This window comes from Caretta caretta, chromosome 5, assembly GCF_965140235.1.
Source record: "Caretta caretta isolate rCarCar2 chromosome 5, rCarCar1.hap1, whole genome shotgun sequence".
Classification (NCBI taxonomy): Eukaryota; Metazoa; Chordata; order Testudines; family Cheloniidae; genus Caretta; species Caretta caretta.
The window spans coordinates 90,526,232-90,554,064 of record NC_134210.1 but is presented as its reverse complement, the minus strand read 5'-3'; the positions used below and the strand labels follow the sequence as shown (position 1 = coordinate 90,554,064).

The 27,833-nt window shown below is 44.2% G+C and overlaps 1 protein-coding gene across 27 annotated transcripts in view; it reads left to right on the top strand.

Moving 5' to 3' along the window:
- AOPEP (aminopeptidase O (putative)) overlaps positions 1 to 27,833 on the top strand; it is a 412,311-nt gene that overhangs the window by 196,524 nt on the left and 187,954 nt on the right. For 24 of the 27 annotated variants that reach the window (XR_012668547.1, XR_012668548.1, XM_075128663.1 and 21 more), the window contains 2 exons: positions 9,587 to 9,776; positions 11,214 to 11,323. Coding sequence is in view for 25 of the 27 variants with exons in the window: in XM_075128663.1 (XP_074984764.1) it covers positions 9,587 to 9,776; positions 11,214 to 11,323 (300 nt within the window). In the remaining 2 variants the exon portion in view is untranslated. The remainder of the gene's footprint in view (positions 1 to 9,586; positions 9,777 to 11,213; positions 11,324 to 27,833) is intronic. The other 3 variants (XM_075128662.1, XM_075128664.1, XM_075128666.1) reach the window with 1 other exon arrangement.

Genomic DNA, 27,833 nt, shown 5'->3' with positions numbered 1-27,833 from the left:
ATACAAATAGGATGAATATATTCAGTAGATCATAACCTTTGCAGAGATGTGTTACATGGCATGTCTAGCATAAAACATATTCCAGTTATGTCATATTTACTTTCATAAGCATATTTCCATAAAGCATTATGCGGTGCAACGTCACAGTGAGGAATGGCTATAACTTTTTCTTCTCTGTTAAATGCATATTTTAGATTGACATATGACAGCACAATGATGTATGTTGTAGACTCCAGCTCAAGAGCCAGTTAGAAAACCCACTCTTAGACCAGAGCTTGTGTCTGACTGTATCGGGGTTCTGGCCCCTGAAGACCAGAGACAGTAGTAGTTTGAGAGGTGTCTGGGGAAAGTGAAAGAACTAACCAAAACAGATAGTGAGTAAGAGGAAGATGGGCCTGGGCAATAGTTCGTGTCTAAAAGGGGGAAGGAGTAGAAAAGGCCAGGCCTTTAATCCCTGTAGGGGCCCAAGACCAAGAGCCTTGTACAGTGTGTGGGGCAAGGCTCCCCTCTCTCCCACCCAGGCCAGACTGGTGTTTGGGGTAGTTAGACTCATGTGGGAAATTTAAAGAAGAAAATGATCAGATTACTGGGTGACTCAAAAAGGAGACTTCAAACCCAATCAGAGAGAGTTCATAGGCGAGGGAGGCCAAGACTTAAAGGGAGACAGTCCCAGAAGGAAGGCTGTGGAAACTTAATCTTGGACTAAAGGGGAGAGGCCAGGGAGGGCAGGACTGGAACTACACAGTCCCATGAAGGAGGGCTTTGGACCCTCAACTTAGGGATGGACGGAAAGATGAATGCAAAGCAGGGCACCAAAGGAACTGCAGAGGCTCCGGGTGGTTGTCTGCCCAATGCTAATTGTAGGAGGCACAGGTGCTGACTTTCCAAAGTGCCAGGGGGTGCTCAAACCCCGGCTCTGCTCCAGGCCCTACCGCCACTTCACCCCTTCCCCCAAGGCCCCCCGCCTGGCCTCTTCTCGCCCAGTTCTGCCCCCTCCCCCAAGCACGCCACATCCTCTTTCCTCCCCGCTCAGCCTTCTGCACACCACAAAACAGCTGATCACGGTGGGCAGGAAGGAGAGTGAGGCACTAATATGCAGTGCCTGCCGGCGGGCGGGAAACATTGGTGGGGTGGGGGAGAACTGACAGGAGGGCTGCTGGTGAATGCTCAGCACCCACCATTTTTTACCTGTGGGTGCTCCAGCCCCGGAGCACCCATGGAGTCGGCACCTGTGGTAGGAGGGGTGCTTCTAAGCATGTCCCCTTGCTGCGTGGAGTGCCACTGTTGTCCTCTGTCTCATATTCTCCTCAGGTTCCTGGAAATAATCCACTCACACCTGAGTCTTTAAAAACAATATTCCCCCTCTTTTGGAGTCTGATTTATTAAACATAGTCCAGTTCCCAAAAGAGAATCTTCTTGCTCACCTCTAGGCTGAGGACCCCAAAGCCCTCTTTCCTGGGACTGTGTGGTTTCAGGCCTGACCACCCTGACCTATGTAGTCTCTCTGACTTGGGTTGATGCCTTTTTCTGAGTCACTCACCCTGTCATCTGACCTCTCCCTTGACGTTTCCAGTGGGTCTAATTACCCCAAACACTAGTCTGGGCTGGCTGGGAGAGAGGGGAGCCTTGTGCCACTCACTCAGAAAGGATCCTGGTCCCAGGCCCTAAAGGAACAGCAGTCTGGGCTTTCATACTCCTTCATCTCACCCCATCCCCACCCCCCAGACACTAACTATTGCCCGGGACCATCTTCCTCTCACTCAGTGTCCATTTTAATTACTGCTTCGGGCCTTTCCTGGACACCTGGAACAGGATAGCTTGCCTCTTAAACAGCCTCCTCTGGTCTTAAATGGCTAGCACCCCATTACATTGACCTTGAGGAAAGAGGTTGTCCAGACACACTGCTGTTCAACATGTTATGTAGTCTGGTTATAAATAAGAAGCTTTATTTTCATTCTTACTGACAACATGAGAATATATATGTAGTGCAGTTGTAGCCGTGTTGGTCTCATAATATTAGAGAGACAAGGAGGGTGTGGAGCTCTGTGTGGCTCAAAAGCTTGTCTCTCTCACCAACAAAAGTTGGTCCAATAAAAGGTATTACCTCACCCCCCTTGTCTCTCTAATATGAAACCATGTCATCCATCCTTCAAGAGAAAATGAGAAAAGCTGACAGCATAGGGATCAGAAGGCTGAGAAAGTGCAGACACCTATTTGAATGATGTTGGGACTCTGGTTTGGAGAAAAAAATCTCACATGTGTTAGCTGTTAACTGTTAAACCAGTATAACATCTTCAAAATATGACAACAGGTGAAGGCAGACAACTAAATAGTGACAAATTTTGTAAGTGCTTGTATACAATTGCTAGAAGTATAATAAGGGTGAACTTGAGTGCCTGGTATTAAATAAGGATATAGATACCACAGGAATCCCAAAAACATGGTGGAATGATGATAATCAAGGGGACCTGGTAATACCAGGGTACAAAATATATAGAAACAACAGAGTATATCGTGCTCGTGAGGGAGTGGCACTATAAGTGAAAGAAAGCATAGTCAAATATAGGAAATATCTAAATTAAATAAATCCAACTCTACCGTAGAATCTCTGCAGATAAAAATTCCATGCTTGAATAATGAGAGTTTAGCAGTAGAATATACTACTGCCCACCTGACCAGGATGGTGACAGTGATTGTGAAATGCTCAGGGAGATTGTAAAGAGGCTACAAAAACAGAAAACCCAGTGATAATGGGGGAATTCAACTATCCTCATATTGACTGGGTACATGTTACCTTAGGGTGGAATGCAGAGATAATATTTCTAGACACCATTAATAATGGCTTCTTGGAGCAACTAGTTCTGGAACCCACAAAGGGAGAGGCAGTTCCTGATTTAGTCCTAAATTGAGCATAACATCTCATCCAAGACATGAATATAACTGAACTGCTCAGTAATAGTGACCACAATGTAATAACATTTAATGAGCTTCTACAGGAAAAAATACCAAAGAAACCCACCACAGTAGCATTTAACTTCACAAAGGGGAATTATGCAGAAAATGAGGAAGCTGATTAAACAGAAGCAAACAGGAACAGTCACAAGAGTGAAATGTCTGCAAGCTGCATGGAAAATTTTTTAAAACACCATAATAGAGTCTCAAACTAAACGTATGTCCCAAAGGACAAAATAAAACAACAACAGAGGATCAAAAAATGCCACCATGGATAAATAACAGAGTAAAAGAGATGGTTAGAGACAAAAAGACATCCTTTTAAAAATTGGAAGTCAAATTCTACTGAGGAAAATAGAAAGGAGCATGAACTCTGGCAAGTCACGTGTAAAACTATAATTAGGCAGACCAAAAAAGATTTTGAAGAGCAACTGGCAAAAGACCCCAAAACTAAAAGCAAAAAAATTTGTAATGGATGATCAAGGTGGTAAAGGAGCATTCGAGGCAGAAAAGGCCATTGTGGAGAAGCTAAATGTACTCCTTTGCATTGATCCTCACTGCAGAGGATGTGAGGAGATTTCCATACCTGAGCCATTCTTTTCAGGTGACAAATCTGAGGAACTGTCCCTGATTGAGTTGTCAGTAGAGGAGGTTCTGGAACAAATCTATAAATTAAACAGTAATAAGTCGCCAGGACTAGATGGTATTCACCCAAGAGATCTGAAGGAGCTCAGATATGAAACTGTAGAACTACTGTCTGTAGTATGTAATCTATCACTTAAATCAGCCTCTGTACCAGATAACTGGAGAATAGCTAATGTAACGCTGATTTTTTAAAAAAAAGGCTCCAGAGGTGATCCAGACCATTACAGGCCAGTAAGCCTCAGTCCCGGAGAAACTGGTTGAAATGAAAAGAACAGAATTATCAGACACATAGATGAACACAGTATGTTGGGGAAGAGTCAAGATGGCTTTGTAAGGGGAAATCATGTCTTACCAATTGATTAGAATTCTTTGAGGGTATCAGCAAGCATGTAGACAAGAGTGATCCAGTTGATAGTGTATTTGGACTTTCAGAGAGCCTTTGACAAGGTCCCACACCAAAGACTCCTACGCCAAGTAAGCAGTCATGGGATAAGAGGGAAGGTCCTCTCAGGGATCACTAACTGCTTAAAAGATAGGAAACAACGGGTAGGAATAAATGGTCAGTTTTAACAGTAGAGAGAAGTAAATAGCAGGATTCCCCAAGGATCTGTACTGTGACCAGTAAATGATCTGGAAAAGGGCATGAACAGTGAGATGGCAAAGTTTGCAGATGACACAAAGTTACTCAAGATAGTTTAATCCAAAGCAGACTGTGAAGAGTTACAAAGGGATTTCCCTGAACTTCATGACTGGGCAACAAAATGGCAGATTAAATTAAATGTTGATAAATGCAAAATAGTGCCCTTTGGAAAACATAATGCCAACTATACAGACAAAATGATGAGGTCTAAGTTACCTGTTATCACTCAAGAAAGAGATCTTGGAGTCATCATAGATAATTCTTTGAAAATATCTGCTCAATGTACAGCAGAATGTTAGCAATCATTAGGACCGGGTAGATAAAAAAACAGAAAATATCATAATTCCACTGTATAAATCCCTGGTATGCCCACACCTAGAATACTGCATGCAGTTTTGGTTGCCCCATCTCAAAAAAGACATATTGGAATTGGAAAAGGTACCAAGAAAGGCAACAAAAATGATTAGGAATATGGAACAGCTTCCATACAAGGAAGGATTAAAAAGACTGGGACAGTTCAGCTGAGAAAAGAAATGACTCCGGGGGAATGTGATAGAAATCTATAAACTCATGACTGGTGTGGAGAAAGTGAATAAGGAAATGTTATTTACTCCTTCACATAACACAAGAACCAGGGATCACTCAATGAAATTAATAGGCAGCAAATTTAAAGCAAACATAAGAAAGTACTTCTTCATACAATGCATAGTCAATCTTTGGAACTCATTGTCAAGGGATGTTGTGCAGGCCAAAAATATAACTGGGTTAAAAAAATTGGATAAATTCATGGAGGATAGGACCATCAATGCGTATTATTGAAAATGATCAGGAACACAACCCCATGCTCTGGGTGTCCCTAAACTTCTGACTGCCAGAAGCTGGGACTGGATGAGAGGGCATGGCTCACTTGAAAATTGCCCTGTTCTGTTCATTCCCTCTGGAATGGTCATTGTTGGAAGACAGGACCCTGGGCTAGATGGACCTTACCCAGTATGGCTATTCTAAGACATTTTTTTGAATATTTATTTTCTCTTTATCTTACTGGTTATTCTATTTCATGTTTTAGCAGTATGGGCCAAACCCTATGATAGTCCCTATTGTGTTAGTTAAGAGCTTTGCCTGAATGCCTGAAAAGAAACTGCAGAATTTTGACCGATCAGAGATGAAATATTTTCAATTTGAAAATATCATTGATAGAGAAAGTCCATTGTTCTAAGTAACAGCACAGGTCAGGAATAATGTATATCTCCTTTACTCAACACATTTCCCTGAAAGAAAAACAACTGAGTTGGAGATCGTTCATTGTCTGAAGGCTGACTGCCCGTACTTACAGCATGATAGTAGTTAAAATGACATGATATTGCTGACACAGTTGGTGCTGGAATATGTCAGGTGAAGAAGTCCAGCATATTAGTACAAACCTTAGGAGTTGGTGGCAAATGTGAAGATTGTACTCATTCGGGAATGTAGTGTTCAGACACATTTGCACCTCATGGGCTAAAATGCTGGATTGTATCCTAGAATGTAGACATCAAGAGCTCCTGACAACAGGTACCAAACCTTGAGCTTAGAATCAGTAAATCATGTTGATGACCAGGGTACAACATTCATATCCTTGATGGAAAATTCTGTTGGACTACTAGATGTTACAACCTTGTCATCATCCCTGTTATCCTAGGCTTCACATGGAGCATTGTTGTATTTATCAAGCCCTTCGGGAATGATACTGGTAGTAAAAAATGTAGGTAATATTGATGAGTACAGCTGACATCCCACATAATCTGACAGAATGTAGTGTCTTGTGAGATTAAGGGGGCCTAAATATATGGTCTTCAAATATATGCTGGAAAGCTAGAATTTCTCTAAAATAAATACATGGCACTATAGTTGAAGACTCAGACTTCTTCCTGGATCAGTAGGCACTGGAAGTTCTGTGGAGGCTACATGTTCAGCCTTTAGAAAAAGTGAGGTTAGGATAAACAAGCACCCTACATTGCTCTGTGGTTGCACATCTGACAGTCTCAGGAGTGGGGTTGATAAACTGTAGAAGGGAATTATGTGATGCCCTAAACTGGAAGAACAGCTGGCATGATGACAGCAAGCAAAATAAAGGGGAGGATTTGAGGTATTCTCAGAGAAAGGGGGGCAAGGTGAGCACAAATACTCTAAAATGAAATTCTGCTCCTACACACCTTTATTTTCCATTCGTTTAGAAAGCTTCACATTTTCCTTTTGGACGGAATCTGCCTTGAATATATTTCCTCACCAAAAAAATTAATTAATTATTTTTTCCCCAAAAGATGCATAATGCCAAAGTGTGACCTTTCTGTTATTTAAGTAACTTAGAATAGAAACTGTGACACTGGGAAATAAAAGTTATACCTTTATTTCCCTATATATGTTTAGTAGATACTTAAAAAGCATACCCTAATCCGAGCCTGTTTATAAGGCATGAAGTTACCCTTGTTTTGTTTAGCCAAATGGTCGAAACGCTGTCAACAATATGTCTGGAATGTTATTTACTTGATACATTTCTGTGGTTTTTCTTTGTAGGACTGCACATGCCACAGCTAGGGATCATTTACTTAAAAATGGCCAAAGCAATACCCCCAAGTTGCAGTTATTCTTCTCAACAGGGGCTTGGTAATCAAATGGAGTGTCTCATCATGTTCAGCAGCTTCTGTGCTTTTTTCCTCTCCCTTTTTTGTTGTTGTTCTTGATAATCTGAGTTGATTTTTGTAGAGATTTGGAGAAGTGCTATTTATTCTTGCTCTTTGTTCTCTGTAACTTGATTCCTTTACTAGAACTTTTTGCAATGTGTGTTGTGATACTAGCTGATTTGAGTGCAATTAACCTGCTTTTTTGAACTATTATTATTTTAGAAGATGATGATTATTGTATGGGTCTTTTGTTGTTGTTGTTTGTTTAACCACAAGCCATGGTGTTTTAAATTAAGATGTCAGATCCAGACATGTAGATTAAGTGCAAGAGAATGGTGGGTGTTTTAACGTTTCTAACGGAAGGGTATGGCAGGTTGGAGAAGATCTTTGATTACTAGAATCTACTTCTTGGAAATGTCGTAAGGCCATTTGGCCAGTGTTCAGGAGGTGAGACTTACCTCTAAAACTTGCTGTTCTTTACCATTATGCTGCATCACCTCAGATGGTATGGATCTTGGAAAACGTTTGGGATATGGATTAGGTGGAGGCAGAGGATACCTGAAATTAGAAGGGAAATACTGGATCTTGATCCATATCTATAGGGTTGCCAACCCTCCCGGTTTTGCCAGGAGTCTCTCAGAATTTGGCTCCATCTCCTGGAGGCCACTGAAGCCAAACCAGGAGATTTTCTGGCCGCTAAAAGTCTGGCTGTGCAGCAGGGCTAAGGCAGGCTCCCTACCTGACCTGGTCCCACACCATTCCCTGAAGTGGCCAGTACGATCCTGCGACCCCTGGCAGGGGTCAGGGAGTTCCACGCGCTGCCCCTGCCAGCAGGTACTGCCCCCGGAGCTTCCTTTGGCCACAGTTCCCATTTCTGTGGAGTCAGTGCTCAGGGAGCGGGTAGCATGCAGAGACCCCTGCCTCCCTCCCGGGGACAATAGGAACATGCTGGCCACATCCAGGAGTGGCGTGGGGCCAGGGCAGGCAGGAAGCCTACCTTAGCCCTGCTGCGGCGCTGACCAGGAGCCACCTGAGGTAAGCACCACCTGGTCAGAGCCCTCACCCCCTCCCACACTCCAATCCCCTGTCTCAGCCCTGAGCCCCATCCCAGAGCCTATACCTCATACCCCAACCCCCTCCCCAGCCCTGATCCCTTCCAGCACCCAAACTCTCTCCCAGAGCCCTCACCCCTCCCGCACCCCAATCCCCTGTTCCAGCCCTGAGCCCCATCCCAAAGCCTATACCACATACCCCACCCCCGTCCCCCAGCCCTGACCCCCCTCCAACACCCAAACTCCCTCCCAGAGCTTGCACCCCGCACCTCCGCCTACATCCCAACCCCCTGCCCCAGGCTTAGCCTGGAGCTCCCCCCACATTCCAAACCCCTGCCCCAGCCCAGTGAAAGTGATTGAGGGTGGGGGAGAGTGAGCAATGGAGGGGGGAGGCCTCAAAGAAGGGCCGGTGTGGGGCAGGAAAGGGGCAGGGCAAGAATGTTTGGGTTAGTGTGATTACTGTTGACAACCCTACATATGTATGAAAGGAGCCTAGCTCTGTCCCTTTTCCAGGCCCATTTGTAGCACTGGCAGCACTGTGCTGGTAATTCTCCTTTAATCCCTTGGATCATAATCACCTCGAGCCAAATTCTGCCACCCTTACTCACACCAAGAGGCACCTTATTACAAGAGTAGTTCAGTAACTTTACTGGATCATTGAATTTCTTCTTGACAAAAGTGTAGACGAAGCTATCTCAGAAAGCAGAGCACAGCAGCCATAATTTGCAATACAATTTAAGCATTTTCCTTAGTGAATTATACCACATAAAGCATGTTTCCCCAACTCCTCCCCCATCAGACCAGACCTTCCCTTAGTACAGGGGTTCTGTTATATTCATTGGGGCGTAGTGGGGACTATGCAGAGTGGGGAAGAAAACACCACGTATCTACATTTCCCTTCTGCCTTCCCCCAACTGTATCCAATGAAGTGAGCTGTAGCTCACGAAAGCTTATGCTCAAATAAATTTGTTAGTCTCTAAGGTGCCACAAGTACTCCTGTTCTTTTTGCGAATACAGACTAACATGGCTGCTACTCTGAAACCTGTCATGTGGTAAAGGGCTTTCTGCTTCCCTGTGCACCTCATAGAGTGATTGAAGCATAGGGCTCTTAGACTGTATCATGTTTGTTAACTTGTCTGGATTGTAACAAATCAAATATGGCTTGTATGTGTGTGCTTTATCCTACACGCTTTTTGTTGCCTTTGGATAGCAAGTTGTTTTCTTTTGAAACCATTTTTGCTGTATTTATTTCCTACTTTGATCATTTTACTGATAAATACCTCCTGTCTGTATTCACACCTGCTCTTTTATTATCCTAGCTTAAATATAAATGCTTCCACTGAAATAAATCAGCCTTGTAATTTGAAAAATGTAAAACTTTGGTTTAAGTTACTTATTACAGGTAATATACGTTTGATGGTTGAATATGAAAAAACTGCTTGGCAGAATTTTAGCTTGAATCTCTGCCAGACAACATTAAAGTGCAACCTAATTCCCAAAAACGCCCAAGCTGTCATGACCTAACATGCATATAGTAATAACAGGCTGATAAGGCTAATAAAGTCTACATATTACTATAGCCACGCAATGCATGCTGTAACAGGACTATAATGTGTTTTGTCCTTCGTATTATGCAGCCCACACATCATCTTCCTGTCACAGAGCGTATTAACTGGAGGGAGCCATCTCTGTGGAACACGTCTGTGCCATGAAATTGCTCATGCTTGGTTTGGACTGGCCATTGGTGCTCGTGATTGGACTGAAGAATGGATAAGTGAAGGGTTTGCTACTTACTTGGAAGATGTATTTTGGGCAGTAGCACAACAGGTATGAAGACAGATCACCATTCTGTTTTATAATGTAGAAATTAAGATGCTCTCTAACTGAATGCCTTAGTATTAAATGGAAGGAAATTACTATAAATCTATATTTAAAAGTAGTACGTTCTGAGGCTACGTCTGTTAGAATGCAGATTCCAGCAGCACTATAAATTGGTTTAAAATTCCTTACTTCCACACCTAACCACACTGAACATGAACCTTTTCAAAGGTATAGGTCATTGCATTATAAGAGCTGAAACATATTTTCTCAATGATCATCCACCCAAAGACCCACTACTCAAAATTGCCCAATTTCTCCCAATCCATTGCTCTTTTTTGTCCTTTCCACCCATCTAATCATCTTTCCCATATCTGAGCACCACTTAAGTCAACAACACCATGTGGTCATGTGGAGTCCATCAGTGTCCAAGGACGCTTCTGGGCTGGGACTCTATTTTTGTTTGTTTTGTAAAATACCAGACATATATATGGCACTATATAAAATCATTACCACCACCACATCTAGATTTCTAGAGAGAGAAAGAAAGAAAGATGCAGGCCCTGCCCAACTGCTTTCCCTTCCCATCCTCAAACTCTTCTCTGATCCCCATCTTTACTATCACTCCTCTGTTACAAGCTGCTTCTATTCATTGCCTCTAGTCTGTTTTGAGCCAGCTGAAAGCATTTGCTCTGTAGCAAATCTTGCAGAACTGGCAGGGAATGGGCAACAAAAATCACAACTGGATGATTTTATTCCTATTAATTTACAAGGCTATGAAAAGTATTTCTTTTTTAATCATCGGGTAATTTTGTTGCTGTATATTAATGGTGTTATAAATATACTCTATATTACATCACAGTAACTGCAGCTCAGACTGCAAGAGTAGTGTAGTTCAAGAGAATGTCAAATTTTATTTCCATAAGGAGAAATCAGAAGTTAATTCATTTGTATCCAACAAATTGGCATATCATTAGCAACCATCACTGTAAATATGCTTTTGGTAGGGGGGGAAATGCAACAGGGAGCTTTCACCAGCAAAGCTGAAATAGTAGGAAAGAGGAGTGAAATCAGGACACAAAACAGCTTTCTGCTTTCAAGGCTGGGAAGAATAAAGATGCAGCCAGAACTGATATGCCAGGTATCTGTACTGTATGCCCAGTTCACTTATTGCCAATCTCTGAGGAGAAAACAACCTGCCTATCTCCCTCCTCAGGCAGAAATATTTAACTGACTATTGATTTGATGCTCCCAGTGAGGCTCCTGTTTTCCCTGTGCTGGTCTTAACCCTTTGTAAAGCTTGCATTTTTCAACAAGGGTGCGGATGTTTGTGCCATCGTCTGCTCCTCCTACATATTAAAGGGAAACAAAACAAGTCTTTCCATCAGAAAATTATTGACCATTGGGGAAAACAACAAACAATGAACTACGTATTTTTATGCTAAGCAGCTGCCACATGACGAAGCAAGAGAGCAGCAGGAGTTGAAAGCTTTGCTGCGCTGGCGACGGCTCAGAGATGAGGTGCAGAACTCTAAAGAAGAGCTGCAAGTATTAAGGTAAAAATACAATGGCATATTCTTTTCCTTTGCACATGTGCTCTCTCTCTCCCTCCTGCCCATTTCCCCCTCTGCATCCATCCATCCATTCCCCTCCAAAGGAAATACACCCAAATCATCTGATTACATCTACTGCATTTCCTTATTTCTTTCTGAAGAAAAAAGATACCCTAATTAATTTGAACTAGGTTTCTCCTCTTCTGCATTATGTGAATTTTTTTAAAGGTTTCAAAAATGTGGGTTTGTGTTCGATATAAAATGTTTCTAAACATTTTATAAGTGCTTCCGTTCAGGAAAATAGCAAGAGGCCATTTCCTGAACAAAGTTCCTTGTTTAAAGCCATAATAGTTGCTTTATATTGTGGATGAAGACAAGCACAAAGACGAGGTACAGTATCTAACTAAGTGGTTTTCAGACTTTTTTTCTGGCGACCTAGTTGAAGAGAATTGTTGATGCCCGCGACCCAACAGAGCTGGGCATGAGGGGTTTTGGATGTGGGAGGGGCTCAGGGCTGAGGCAGAGAGTTGGGGTGTGGGGGTGATGGCTGCAGTGTGGAGCCGGGAATGAGGGGTTCACGGTGTGGGAGGGGACTCATGGCTGGGGCAGGGGGTTGGGATGTGGGAGGGGGGTCAGGGCTCAGGGCTGGGGGTGCAAGCTCTGGGGTGGGGCTGGGGATGAGAGGTTTGGGTTGCAGGAGGGGGCTATGGGTTTTGGGGGGCTCAGGGCTGGGGCAGGGGATTGGGGTGTCTCCTGGTCAGCGGCACAGCGGGGGTGCAGAGGCAGGCTTCCTGCCTGTCCTGGCACCGCAGATCGCGCTGCATCCCGGAAGTGGCCAGCAGCAGGTCTGGCTCTTAGGCAGAGATGCGTAAGTGGCTCTGCGCAGCTTCCTCCTGCAGGCATCGCCAGCCCCCACCCCCCAGCTCCCATTGGCTAGGAACTGTGTGGAACCAATGCTCGGGGCTGAGGCAGCGTGCGGAGCCCTGTGGCCCACCCCCCTTGGAGCTGGACCTGCTGCTGGCTGCTTCTGGGGCACAGCGTGGTGTCGGAACAGGTAGGAACTAGCTTGCCTTAGCTGGGCAGCACCGCCGACGGGACTTTTAATGTCCCAGTCACCAGTGCTGACCAGAGCTGCCGCGACCCAGTGCCTTCCGATCCATGACCCACGGTTTGAAAACCACTGATCTAACCCCCAGGCTGAATAAAGTCTTAAAAACCAAAGGACAAAGCGTAATAAAATGTATATATATATCCTTTGCGTAGTAATAACTGAGATTTTGGGGGTTTTGTCCCAGGCATTGAAGCTAACAATGGACATGTCAAAGAAGGGGGCTCTTGCCTCACTAACGATGGCACAAAAACTGTGGGGTTGTTTTGATGGGTTTCTTGGGGGTTTGTGATGTTCTTGGGATAACTGGAGGAGTTGTCTAACTTTTCCACAATGCACAGCTTTTCTCACCACACCCTGTAGCCAAAAAAATAAGGCATGCCAGTTCCACCTCCCATTAGCCCTGTGCTGCCCCACATATCAGCTTGTAGGATATGATTTAGAGTATTGTAAACAACACACCTTTTCACTAGGACCTGAGAGCTGTTCCCTCTTGGACTCCTGCGGTTCACAAGAAGCAGAAAAAGTTCTACCTTTTAGACTCATGTTGTCCCAGTCAGTGTTATGCTCCAGGCTGTCTCACCATCTCTGCATAACTTTACTCTCTTTAATAGCTGCTTTGATGCTTACTGATGAATTGTACATCGGACTTGTAAGCAGGGTCAGACAAGTTACACATTTGCAAGTATGCAGTTTGACGATAGGTACAAACACAAAAGCAAGCCTTATCGCTAGCTACCATACAGCTGCTACCAACAAAGCTGCTGATTACCAGTTTATATTTTTAGACTAGGAACCTGGCTTCTGGTGATAGGTGGCTTATCTGGATATTTGCTTTCCTTTGTTTCAGTGTTAAGGAATCATGTTTGCCTTGTTTTACATTAATTATACAAGTGTTGCTTTTTAAAAACGTCTGTGTGGGGGGGCGTACACATGTAGTGTAACCAACCAATTTTTTTTTTAAGGGCCAAAATGCTGTCTCCTATTTGACACCAGAGAAGAGTTTATTTGTCTTATCTTTTGCCCTCTGCTCCCCTTCTCCCTGGGATGTCCCAGTCTCTCCATATCTTCCATTCTGCTTGCCTTTCACACAGTGGTATTCCCATATGAATGTGAAACAATCATTAATCATTTCTCCTCACAGACTCTGTCACTATTACATGTTACAGGGTAGGTGCCATAAAAGCAACTCATTGGTCTGGTGATCATTCCTGTCTCTTCGATTTCTATGGCTCATTTAAACTGTTGTCAAAGACATTTTAGTGGACACAGCAGGATTTAAGTGTTTGCTGCTGCTTACTGTATAGCCTGCAGTAAGTCTCCATTGTTCTTTTTTTATTGTTTATTCTGTATTGTCCCTTGCTTTAAGTATCTGTCTGTGTAGATCCCACTGTAAGTGTGCATGTGACTTACATATGTAAGATCAGAGTCTTTTGACACATGCATGTGCCCTGTGCTTCCTCACGCTCCTATGTGAGGACATAACAGGGAGTGACCTCAACCCCCTACTTCCCTCTTGCTGCCCATGGTATTGAGACGAAATCCAGCAGTGTCCAACCTGCTGCTCCTTCGAGTTAGCAGATTCTTCTACTGGATTGTCAGCTGCCTCACTGGTAGGGAATTGCTTCAAAACCCCTACTATGATGAATTTGAAGCCCCTCCTACCCCAGAAAACAGACATTCCCCCTGTACTTATCCACCTATACCATATGGTTAAGTGTTCAGCACTCCCTTCTGATATGCAGGCTTCAAACCCTGTCCATCATGCAAAGCCTGATCCTGCTAACTGATGGCCACACCAGATGCTGGTTGTCTGGGCAAAAGCCACATGCTAGACTGGTGCATGATATGTCGCTCCTTTTCATCAAAGATGCCCATCATAAGTTCCACTTGCTGGAGCAGCTGATAAAGGTCTCTTCGGACCCTGACTAAGCAAATACTGAGGCTGATCAGGTACCAAAGAAATCAATGTCCGTCAATGCCCCTTACTGCAGAGGTATGACACTGAAAGCTGGTGCTGACAGACCCTCAATGTTGAGAAAAGAACTGGGGATCTATACTCCAGCCCCATACTGGGAACACTGACACCCATGGCAGTGAAGTTCAGTGCTGATAGAGGATGTTCTGAGCATAGGACCTGAGACTCTAGGCACAGCATGGTATCATCCCTCAAAGAGAGGCCAAAGCATACCTTCAGGGATAAGCCCACTAAGCATCATACAAAAATAAGAGCTAGTGAAGTTGAATTGGTTATACTTGCAGTACTGGCAAAGCATACCTCAGGAAATGACTCCATGAGCAATGATGACCATGCAGAAACTGACGTGAACTCCATTAGAATCACTCATGGTACTGGAAGACATCCTACTGGAGGAGCCACATATACCCCAATGATGAACCTGGTACTGAGACCACTGCCAGCACTGGAATAGAACCCAGTACTGAGAACACCATATGCCTTGGTACTGCCTTGGGAGAAAGTACTGCCTCTTTCCTGTCACCAGGTCACATTTTCTGACCATCATCAAGCAGAAATCCATCTCCCTCAAGGTCATCAGGGACCCAGTGGAAAGACCTGGAATCTCTTCTTTCAGGGCTCTGTCACAGCTTTACTTTGACTGGCAATGGACTGGCCACCACCATGCAAGCCAACCATATCTTTATGGCTTGCCACCATGGCCATATTGAAGGCATATTGAAAACCGTCATCTCAGGCTTCCAGGAAGTTGATTCCCTTCTCACTTCAGAAAACTTAGAAGATCACATTCTCCAGCAACATCCCTAGACAGACAACTGACATTGGGCAGGGAGGAATGTCGCGCATCATCAGACATAGTATTGGGACAGCAACACCATCCCCCTTAGCCTCCCAAGAACTTCACTTCATTTTTGCCAGATGAAGCAGTAAATAGCTTTCCAAGAGGTGTTAATGAGGATAGCAGACATTTTGAACATTCAGTCTTCAGTGATACAGGAGAAGTCCCATAAATTATTTGATATCCTGACTGCATTGGATCCTGCTGGAATTGCTCTCCCAATTAAAAAAAGGGATACTCAACCCTGTTAAATCCTTCTTGGCAGACACCTACCACAGCAAAAAGGTTTGTAAAATGGTACCAAGTCCCACAGAAAGGATTTGAACATTATGTTCAACCCAGCCTGGGCTTGTGAGTTGTCTCTGCAGTGCAGGAGAAATCTAGCTCCAACAAGAGCACCCCAAGGGAGAAAGAAAAAATAAAATTGACCTTTCTGGAAGGAAAGCTTACTCCTCCACTTCCCTGGAACTCTCTATAAGTACAACTTTTTAAACATTGGACAGTGTCATCCTTCTTAGCCAAACTTCTACCAGATAGTAGGGAAGAGTTTCAGGACATAATCAGTGAGGACCATTTAGTAGCTAAAACTGCCACGGACACCTCAGACACTAGTCAGATACATGGCTAGAGCTATAAAATGCAAAGAGCCTTGTGTTTAATACCGTCAGGCATCCCCAGGGAGGTGCAAGCTGCAATACAAGACCTGCCCTTCGAAAGAATTGAATATTTAGCAAATGCTTTACATTCCATTAAAGATTTGAGGGCCACCCTGTGCTCCTTGGAGATTTGCATACCAGACCCATATTGTAAGTCTTACAAGTATCAGACTCATGAAGTATGCTCGTCTTCTTCCTTCTCTGTATCACACTTCCCACCTGCTGCAAGACAGCAGATTTGATGGGGTTGTTGGGAGCCATATCCAAATCAGTCCAGGACAGAATGTATTCTTTGGAAGTCACCTTGTCCGTTTCCACCAGGCTTGGTCTTCCATCACATCTGACAGATGGATGTAAGAGATCATAATTCATATGTACCCCATCAAATTCCAATCCTTGCCCCCCAGCCATCCCTTTTCAGGGATACTTTTCTACAAACAGAAGTTGCCTTGTTTCGTCATCTAGAAGCCACAGATGAGGTACTGCAGGATTAGAATGGAAGAGGCTTCTGGTCCTGATATTTCCATATTCTGAAGAAGAAAGGGGGTCTTCATCCTATCATAGACCTGGGAAGACTGAACAAATGCATATGCCGTCTCAGATTCAGGATGGTAATCCTTGCCTCCATTATTCCATCCCTGCAGGCTCAGGACTGGTTCATGGCTCTTGCCTAATAGGATGTGTATTTTCATTCACTCAACTCGCAGGAAATACCTGGGGTTCACAGTAGGGCCCAACCATTACCAGTACAACGTACTGTCATTCAGACTCTCCATAGAATGGTGAGTTAAAATGACATACCTAAGGAGGAGAGGCATCCACAACTACTTGCACCTAGGCAACTGGCTGATCAAAGGCAGGAGACCACCACACCCCTGGAATACATCCTCTTCCTGTTTGCCCAGCTGGCCCTCTTGGTGAACTATAACAAGTCATTTCTCACTCCATGAGAGATAAATAGGAATTAATAGGAGCCATGATCAACTCATGGTCAGTAGAAGTATAGCTACTCGAGGACAGGTCCCTGTCCCTGCAGTCAATACTGAACTAAATAATATCAGATCCAACCATGGTGGTATGGACTTGCCTCGGAATGCTAGGTCATATGTCAGCATGCACATATGTGACATCATGTGCCAGACTTCACCCATGGCCTCTGTAACTCTGGCTGAGGTCAGTCTATTCCCCATCAAGACATCAGATGAATGATAAGGTCATAGTCCCACCTTATGTCATCTTGGAACTGAACTGGTAGCTAGACTCCAAGAATGTATGAAGAGGAATACCATTCTCTGCCCCTCCTCCCACAATGACACTAATCATGGATGCATTAGTAACCAGTTGGGGAACTCATCTGAACCATCTCCAGATGCAAGGGACTTAGTTACAGAATGACATGAAATTTGACACAAACATCTTGGAGCTCAGAACTATCAGGCTTCCATGCATGACATTTATCTTTGTTCTATGAAATTAAATTCTGCAATGCAGATCTTGACAGAAAATACATCTAATTTGTACTATATTAACAAGCAAGGAGAAACCTGATCATTACCCCTGTGCCAAGAAGCTATCAAGCTATGGATGTGGTGTCACAAGCATGGAATAACCCCAATGGCTCTTCACCTTCCAGGAATCAGCAACAACCTGGTGGATTTCATGCAGACAATCAGTCATTAACCAGGAATCCACACTGGCTGCAACATCTTGAAGAACCACAGTTACCATAAAGTAAGTAACCATTCTTTCCCTCTCATTGTTAAAGTGGAACTTTCATACTGAAAAACTCCTAAAACATAGAACACCAGTTTCTATTTCAGAGATAAAACTGGAACCAGGATCGGGATCTAAATTTTAAAGATTGTCACTATCTCTACAATTGGCCAAAACAAAATAGTCATTCTGAGTACCCACAGATTAATTTGGAGAAGGGAATTAAAAAATTGGTTGAGAACTTTACCAAATGGTCTTTAGATCCCTTAAAACAGCTGTGATCCCATTTGTGGTTGTTGCAGAATCTTAATGTGCAGTAGCTTGGCCATTGTGGTGTGCCACCCTTGGCAGTACTCCAAAAACTGGAATTTAATCATTAGCCAAATATAGAGTACTGTTGTCTTGCACCTTCAAGCATAAGATCTTAGTACGCTTACCATTAACTTGTATAGCTACACAATAATATTAGTAATCATGCAATTATCCTGTCCTTTATAATATCTAGCCACAGAATTAGTCTGGATAACCTCCTGCATGAGCAAATTCCTCTGGTAAGCTACACAGTGTGTAAGAAGTATTTAATTTCATTGGTTCTAAAAGTGCTGCTTTTCAGGTTCAGATTTCTTCTTAATCTTGATGTATAAAACAGGGTAAAAGGAAGAACTAATCAGATTTCATAATGCCAACCTACCATCATAAATAGGATACCTTAGTGAAGTCCCCACTGACTTATTTTTGTGTTAATAAATATAGCTGTTACAATTATAGTTCATTATATGTCAGTCCTACAATGCCTATAGCTTTTTTATCTTCACAATTTAAGAAATATGTGGTGAAGACTGAAAAGATCGGATGACCAAACTTAGACCCATTAGATATAGACTGAGATAATCTAACCTATTTGCCTTTTTAGCTGCAGATATGCACCAGTCAAGCATTTTCATTGAATTATGATAACAAAGAGTATGGTGGAGCTGTCTGTGTTGAATGGGTGGAAGAGGAAAGGGAGATCAGAAATTATGTTTTTCACCATGTTGAGTTTGAGTTGGCACTAAGACATCCAAGAAGAGATGTCATTCAAAGGCAGTTAAAGATGCAAGTCTGACCAAAGGGGGAGAATTCAGGGTTAGAGAGGCAGATCTGTGCATCACCTGCATAGAGGGGGATGTTAGTGAGTGTTGCTTTGAAAAATCTAATTAAGTTCCATCCAGTTATCACTTTTGTCTGTTTTTATTAGTATTTTCAAAAAGCTAAAAGTGATAAGAGATCTTTATGTTCACATAAGTCCTTTCCCAATTGTATTTCATCTCCTCTTACTTGATTCATCAGTAAAGTCTACAGAACTGTGATATTGCAACCATTTCCATGACTGCAGACCACAATGGGGTTTTGTGTGTGTTTGAAGGATCGATCAGAATGAAATCCTGAGTTGTGTGTGTGAAAGAGAACTCTTATTCAATTATGATTACACTCCTTGCTAATGTAGCAAGGAGGCTGCTGAAAATTTCTGGTATAGTCTGTTGTTTTTAGTTTACATGTCCTAATATGAAAATCCACACTTTAAAACCACAACAGATGGTTGCAGAAGTTTGCCACTCAAGGCAACATCATGGGGTGGTTATTGCAAAGATCCCTGGGCAGTAATAAACTGAGTTAATCTTGACCACTGTGACAAAGTTCCTCCTCTACCTTGGAGGGTCTTGCGCCTATTGGGGGATTTGCTCACCTTGGAGCTTCACGGCAGCCCTTAGTTTGGCCGTTTTCGTGACCCCACAGTCCAGGTCAACTACTCCTGTGTCTAACCAGGAGTTGGGAGGTTTGGGGGGAACCTGGGCCCGCCCTCTACTCCGGGCTCCAGCCCAGGGCCCTGTGGAATGCAGTGGTCTAGAGTGCTTCCTGGAACAGCTGTGCGACTGCTACAACTCCCTGGGCTACTTCCCCATGGCCTCCTCCCAACACCTTCTTTATCCTCACCATAGGACCTTCCTCCTGGTGTCTGATAATGCTTGTACTCCTCAGTCCTCGAACAGTATGCATTCTCACTCTCAGCTCCTAGCGCATCTTGCTCCCAGCTCCTTACACACGCACCAGAAACTGAAGTGAGCTCCTTTTTAAACCCAGGTGCCCTGATTAGCCTGCCTTAATTGATTCTAGCAGCTTCTTGATTGGCTGCAGGTGTTCTAATAAGCCTGTCTGTCTTAATTGTCTCCAGAAGGTTCCTGGTTCTGGAACCTTCTGTTACCTTACCCAGGGAAAAGGGACCTACTTAACCTGGGGCTAATATATCTGCCTTCTGTTACTCTCCTGTAGCCATCTGGCCCAACCCTGTCACCACCTATCCAGTAGTAGCCATTGGCTACTCTAATCCATTCAAGTTCTTTTACCACATGTGTGTCTGTGTTGGCGATTCCACGAGGTCAAGGATGATCTCTTTCACAGGTGTTTATTTTTTATGGATCCTTCAATGACTGAAGAGTCCGATCCTTGAGCCACAAACTCATTGGCAAACATTGCAGGTGGTGTTGGAATTCAGGGTTGGGCCGCGATTGCTGCGTGACAGTTGTTTGTCTTTTGGGGCTTTTTTCTGCAACCAGGGCAAGGTGATTTTCCTCAAAAATGAATATTCCCTGCCTGACAAGTCTTTGCCAGTTATCCCTGTCCTGGGCTACTGTCTCCCAGTGTGTGGTGTCAATGCCACATCTCTTGATGTTTATTTTGAGGATGTCTTTAAAGCATTTCTTTTGGCCTCCCCATTTCATTTCTCCTTTGGTGACTTGGGTGTACAGCAGTTGTTCTGGTAAGCATACATCAGGCATGTGCACACAGTGCCCACTCCATCTTAGCTGGTTCTGGATAATCAGGGCCTCAACACTGAAGATATTGGCCTCTGTGAGGACACTGGCATTAGTGCGGTGAACTTTATGTTGACGATCTTCCAAAGAAAATGCTGGTGCTGACATTCCAGGTTTTTCCAGGCGTTTTCTATAGATCACCCAAGTCTCACAGCTGTCAAAGAGAGTTGGGATTACCACCGCTTTATAAACTAAAAGTCTAGTGTGTGTTCTGATGTTGAACACCCGGTGTGACTGTTGAACACCCAAAGGCAAGGCAAGGCTGGCGCAGCGGATTCTGTGTTGAATCTTGACATTGATGTCTGCCCTCTGTTAGAGATGGCTGCCAAGATAGGCAAAGTATTCTGGTTTCCACTTCTTCTCTGTCAATGTAGATCTTGCTGGGTCTGGTGATTGACTGGGAGCTGGCTGGTGGAGAACTTTTGTTTTGCTGATGTTCAGAGTTAGTCCTACGCTTTTGTAAGCTTCAGAGAAGCAATTAAGGGCTGTTTATAGATCCTCCTTTGAGCGTGCAACTACAGCACAATCATCTACACACTGGAGTTTGGTTATTGTTTCTGATATTACTTTAGTTGTGGCACAGAGAAGGGAAAGGTTGAAGAGGTTGCCGTCAATCTGATGTTGGATGCCAATGCCCTGTGGTAAACGGTCTTGGGCTAACATTTTCATAGCTGCTAAGAAAATGGAGAAAAAGGAGTGTGCCAATACACAACCTTGTTTTACATTTGTTTGGATGACAAAGGGCTCAGAGGTAGAGCCACTGCACAGGATGGAGGCAGTCATCTCGTCATGGTGGAATCTTACAATGGTGATAAATTTGCTTGGGCAGTCAAACTTCAACATGATTTTCCACAGAGCCTCATGGTTGACAGAGTCAAAGGCTTTGGTCAGATCGATAAAGGCCATATACAGCTCCTGGTATTGTTCTTGACATTTTTTCTGGATCTGCCTGGCTGATCTGGTGGTGCCTCAAGATGGTCTGAAGCCACACTGGGACTTTGGATGTACTTTCTGTGCAAGAGGGAGCAGGTGATTCGGTAAGAATCTAGCAAGAATCTTCCCAGTGTTGGAGACAACGGCAATGCCTCAATAGTTGCCACAGTCGCCCCTGTGTCCCTTTTTGAAAATGGTAATGATGTTAGCATTACATAAGTCAGTGGGGATTTCTTCGGAGCACCAGATTTTGGGGAGCAGCAAATGAAGCTTGTTAGTCAGTGTTTCTTCCCCTACTTTCAGTACTTTAGCTGGTATGCCATCAGGACCCGGTGCTTTTTTGTTCTTCAGTTGTTTAATTGCTTTGCCATCCTCCTCAGGTGTTTGTGGGTTGGCAAGAGTTTCCCAGATTGGGTGCTGTGGATGGAGTTGATGGTGTCGTCAGTCACAGTCATTTTACTACATGTATCACTTTAGTAAATGAGTGTCCTCCAGCATAGGCACTGACTCCGTGGGTGCTCCAAGGGTGAAGTACCCATGAAAATTTTTTTTGCAGGTGCTTAGTACCCACCAGCAGCCAAGCTCCCCCATATCCCCTAGCGCCTCCTGCCCACCAGCAGCCCCCGCCAATCAACTTCTCCCCCTCCCTCCCAGCACCTCCTGAATGCCACGATCAGCTGTTCAGCAGCGTGCAGGAGGCTCTGGGAGAGAGAGGACTTGGCGTCCTCTGGGGAGGGGGTGGGAAGAGCTGGGAAGGGGGTGTGACCTTGGGGGAAGAGGTGGGGCCAGGGGAAGAGTGGGGGCTTGGAGGAAGGGTTGGAGTTGGCATGGGCCTCAGGTGGAGGGGGGTCATGTACCCTCTGGGTAGAGGGGAAGTTGGCACCTATGCATTCCAGTAATACACTAAGAAACATGGTTAACATCTGTCATATGTTTGTTCTCGTATCCTCTCCTTAGGGAAAAGTGTGTAAAATGAAGAGTTTAGTTTTGGATTTTTTTTTAAATTATACACACACACACAGATGTATGTTTGTTAGAGAATGCAAGGTCAAAAAATGTGCCTTGAATTTGGAGTGGAACGTGTTATGGTTTTGTGATGGTCTTAGTTCTTCTTCAAGAGGTGTCCCTGTGGGTGCTCCACTGTAGGTGTCGGTGCGCCCTTGTGCCGTTGTTCGGAGATTTTTACAGCAGTTCCCGTATCGGCCACGCATGCGCGGAGCCTGCCTCACATACAAATCTTGTCTTAATAGTGCGCATGCACTGCCGAACTCCTCAGTTCCTTCTCTACCATCCCCGGCCTGAGTTGGACCTATAGCAGACTCATTTAAAATTTTTTCTCCTTCCCATTCTACATCCTTTTTTTCCCCTTACTTTAGCACTCTAGTTACTAGATAAGTTCATCCCTTTAAAAAAAAAATTTGTTCCCGCTTCTTCCTCTCAGCCTCCAGCCGACGCTAATATGCCTGGCTCCCCAGGATTTAAGCGGTGCACTACATGCAGGGTTGCCATCCCTATCTCGGATGGTCACTCCAAGTGTATAAAATGCCTGGGGGAGTCCCTCATTCCTCAAAAATGTGTCCATTGTTTCAAATTAAAATCCAGGGCACGTAAAGACAGAGAACTCCTACTGAAAATGATTCTTGGGCAGAAGTCACTAGAACCTGCTTCTCACCCAGGTACGGGCTCCTCAGTGAACCGCAGCCCTCCTGCCTCCAAAAAGGACAAAAAAAAAAAAAGAAAACGCCTGCCTCCCTCAGCCAGAAGGGAAACATTGCAAGCAAAAAGGTCAGTGAGCAGGTCTATTTCTTCTATGTAGACCTTCCCCCGGCTCAGCACCTTTGATGTGCTGGTTCCCCTGGCATCGCGCTAATCCCACCTGTGACTGTGGAGACAATGCAAGCTCCCAGTGCTGAGGCTTCAAGTTGCCTGCCTCTCTCATGGCACTATCCGGCACCGCAATGGACACGGTGCCAGCATAGAGGACCTTGCCAGAACAGACCCAGGCTGCGCTTACCTTCCTGGCACCACCAACCTCAGCACATGCATTGAGCGCTATGGTGCGGAGAACGTCGGTGCCGAACGACCCTCCAGAGCTGCAGGCACTCTTAATGGACGGTTTATTTCACACAAGCTCTCCGGCATCGCAGTTCACTCATTCACCGGACCTACAGGTGTCACCTAACCTACAGTTACCTCTACTTGACACCTATTTTTCTCCAGACATTTGCATGCGGTCCGGACACCTGTCTCTGGCTGTATCTCACTTTTCTAGTGATGAGGTAGCCATAGTGCAGGGAGACTTTTCACCACACAAGTTCTCCCAGTCACAGAGCCAAATCAGCACTGGCCGCAGAAAATCTAGGTCTTCGTTCATCAAAGACCTTCCTCCCTGGTATACAAACCCTTGGATGGCACCACCTATGCCCTTCCCCGGTCAGTGACAATATGGTGACCATGGGCACCATATAAGCGATTCCACTATGATCACCCAGATGCCAAAAATAGGAGGAATGCCACCTCGCCACCACCAGTGCATATGGCTATGAATGAGACACAACAAGAAGCTGTTACTCCACAGTTCGATGAACACACTACACATGCTTCCCCAACCCTTGTCAAGCCCGTATCCACTCATGATGAGGCTATACTTCCTCCTCCACCAACACTGAGGTATGACTTCTTAAAATTTCAAGACCTCTTCAAAAGAGTCGCCAATGAGTTAAGAATTAAATCAGGAGGAAGTTTTGTGAAAACCAACATGAGTTGACTGACATCCTGCAACCTTCTTCCACATCCAAGATTGCCTTACCTATAAATCCTAGCATTATGAATCCTGCCAAAACCATATGGCAGATACCAGCTACTAGCACACCTACCTGTAAGTGAGCTGACCGGAAATATTTTATTCCTTCCAAAGGGTCTGTGTTCCTTTTACTCACCCAGTGCTAAACTCATTGGTAGTAGAGGTAGCTAACCAAAAGAACAAACACCAGCTCCCAGGTCTACCCCAACTGATAGACAGTAAAAGGCTGGACCTGCTTGGTCGTAAAGTCTGTGCTTCATCCACATTACAGTTCCGGATATCTAATTATGCGGCCATTCTGGCAAAATTTGACCACAGAAATTATGAGAAACTCATGGACTTTATTGATGACATTCCAAAGGGCAAAAAACCATAGTTTAAAGCCATAGTCTCTGATGGACAAATAATCTCCCGTACTGCACTACAAGCTGCGCTTGATGTTGCTAACAGAGCTGTGAGATCGACTGCTACAGCAGTAGTAATGCATCGAGCTTCATGGCTCTCATCCTCTTCTTTTCCTTGCAAGGTTCAGAATACCATCAAAGATCTCCCTTTTGATGGTGGAAAAACTATTTGCCAGTAACACCAACAATGTGCTTCACTCCATGAAGGACTTGAGAATGACATTACGGTCTCTCGGTATCCAAACGGCTGCAAATAGGAGGAGACAATATAGATACCAACCTTATCAACATCCACGCTATCCAACATGTACTCAACAAAGTCATAGACCATATGAACAACAACGTCAGTGACCAAGATGTCAACAAAAAAAAATGAGGAGTACTTTTGGCACCTTAGAGACTAACAAATTTATTTGGGCATAAGCTTTCGTGGGCTAAAACCCACTTCATCAGATGCATGCAGTGGAAAATACAGTAGGAAGATACCTATACACAGAGAATATGAAAAAATGGGTGTTGCCATGCCAACTGTAACGAGACCAATTAATTAAGGTGGGATATTATCAGCAGGAGAAAAAAAACCTTTTGTAGTGATAATCAGGATGGCCCATTTCAAACGGTTGACAAGAAGGTGTGAGTAACAGTAGGGGAAAAATTAGCATGGGGAAATAGTTTTTAGTTTGTGTAATGACTCATCCACTCCCAGTCTTTATTCAAGCCTAATTTAATGGTGTCCAGTTTGCAAATTAATTCCATTTCTGCAGTTTCTCGTTGGAGTCTGTTTTTGAAGTTTTTTTGTTGAATAATTGCGACTTTTAGGTCAGTAATTGAGTGAACAGGGCGGTTGAAGTGTTCTCCGACTGGTTTTTGAATGTTATAATTCTTGACATCTGATTTGTGTCCATTTATTCTTTTGCATAGAGATTGTCCGGTTTGGCCAATGTACATGGCAGAGGGGCATTATTGGCACATGATGGCATATATCACATTGGTAGATGTGCAGGTGAATGAGCCTCTTATGGTGTGGCTGATGCGATTAGGTCCTATGATTGTGTCCCTTGAATAGATATGTGGACAGAGTTGGCAACGGACTTTGTTGCAAGGATAGGTTCCTGGTTAGTGTTTTTCTTGTGTGGTGTGTGGTTGCTGGTGAGTATTTGTTTCAGGTTGGGGGGCTGTCTGTAAGCGAGGACTGGCCCATCTCCCAAGATCTGTGAGAGTGAGGGATCATCCTTCAGGATAGGTTGTAGATCCTTGATGATGTGCTGGAGAGGTTTAAGTTGGGGGCTGAAGGTGACGGCTAGTGGCATTCTGTTACTTTCTTTGTTGGGCCTGTCCTGTAGTAGAGGACTTCTGGGTATTCTTCTGGCTCTGTCAATCTGTTTCTTCACTTCAGCAGGTGGGTACTGTCGTTTTAAGAATGCTTGATAGAGATCTTGTAGGTGTTTGTCTCTGTCTGAGGGATTGGGCAAATGTGGTTGTATCTTAGAGCTTGGCTGTAGACAATGGATCGTGTAGATCTACAAAAACACTAACCCAGGAACTTATCCCGGCAACAAAGCCCGTTGCCAACTCTGTCCACATATCTATTATTCATCAAGGATTACAACATTCAAAAACCAGTCGGAGAACACTTCAACCTCCCTGGTCACTCAATTTCAGACCTAAAAGTCGCAATTCTCCAACAAAAAAAACTTCAGAAACAGACTCCAATGAGAAACTGCAGAACTGGAATTAATTTGCAAACTGGACACCATTAAATTAGGCTCAAATAAAGACTAGGAGTAGTTGGGTCATTATGCAAAGGAAAAACAATTTCTCCATGCTAATTTTCCCCCCCTACTGTTACTCACACCTTCTTGTCAACTGTTTGAAATGGGCCATCCTGATTATCACTACAAAAGGTTTTTTTTCCTCCTGCTGATAATATCCCACTTTAATTAATTGGCCTCGTTACAGTTGGTATAGCAACACCCATTTTTTCATGTTCTCCTGTATATTCTTTCATGTTCTCTCTTCTGACTGTATTTTCCACTGCATGCATCTGATGAAGTGGGTTTTAGCCCACGAAAGCTTATGCCCAAATAAATTTGTTAGTCTCTAAGGTGCCACAAATACTCCTCGTTTTTTTTGCTGATACGGACTAACATGGTTACCACTCTGAAACCTGTCAAGATATCAACATCGCTGCACCAATTCATTGGTTCAATGTTGACCCCCTCCCACTAATAAGCAAATTTGAAGATGTGACCAAGGGTATAGAAAACATCATCCCTACTTCAGTGCCCATTTTCTCTCCCTCCTCCCCCCCACCCCCATGTCCCTTTTCAGGGACTCCTCTCACGAACAACTGCTCCACCAAGAGGTGCACCACCATCTCCAATTAGGAGCAGTACAACCAGCGCCTGACCAACATAGAGGAAAAGGGTTCTACTCCCATTACTTTTTAACACAAAAGAAAACTGGGGGATGGCGACCCATTCTCGACCTCAGATACCTCAATAAATTCGTTAAATAAAATAAAAAAAAATACAAAATGGTGACTCTTGCAACCATAATTCCAGCACGGGAGCAGGGAGATTGGGTTTGATCCCTCGACCTGCAGGATGCTTATGTTCCTGTGACCATACATCCTGCCCACAGACATTTTATTCGCTTCGTTCTGGGCCCACAACACTACCAGTACAGGTTCCTAACTTTTGGCCTCTCGACTGTGCCTCGTGTCTTTTCCAAACTCCTCGCAGTCATAACAGCTCATCTCAGAAGGCAGCGAATCATAATTTTTACTTACCTGAACAACTGCCTTTTCAAAGCCAGGACCCTCCAAGAAGCCATTCAATCCACACAATGGACGGTTCAATGTTTCCATACTCTTGGCCTGTGAATGAACAAAGAAAATCTTCACTCACTCCCACCCAACAACTGGAGTTCATAGGAGCACATTTTGACTCATGCAAAAGAATAGCATCTCTCCCACTCCACCTTTTTAGCACTATCAACCTTTTCGTTCCCAAGCTGTACAACAGTCCACAAGTGGCTGCATGAGCTTGCCTACAACTCTGAGGCCACATGGCCTCTTGCACTTTGTAGTCAGGAACGCTCACCTCTTCATGAGGCGTTTCCAAAGCTGGATTCCACTGTCTACAGACTGAATGTCCATGGTCTGAACAAACGTTTATACGTACCTCCCAGAGTCTAGGACTCCCTCCACTGGTGGACATTGCCTCA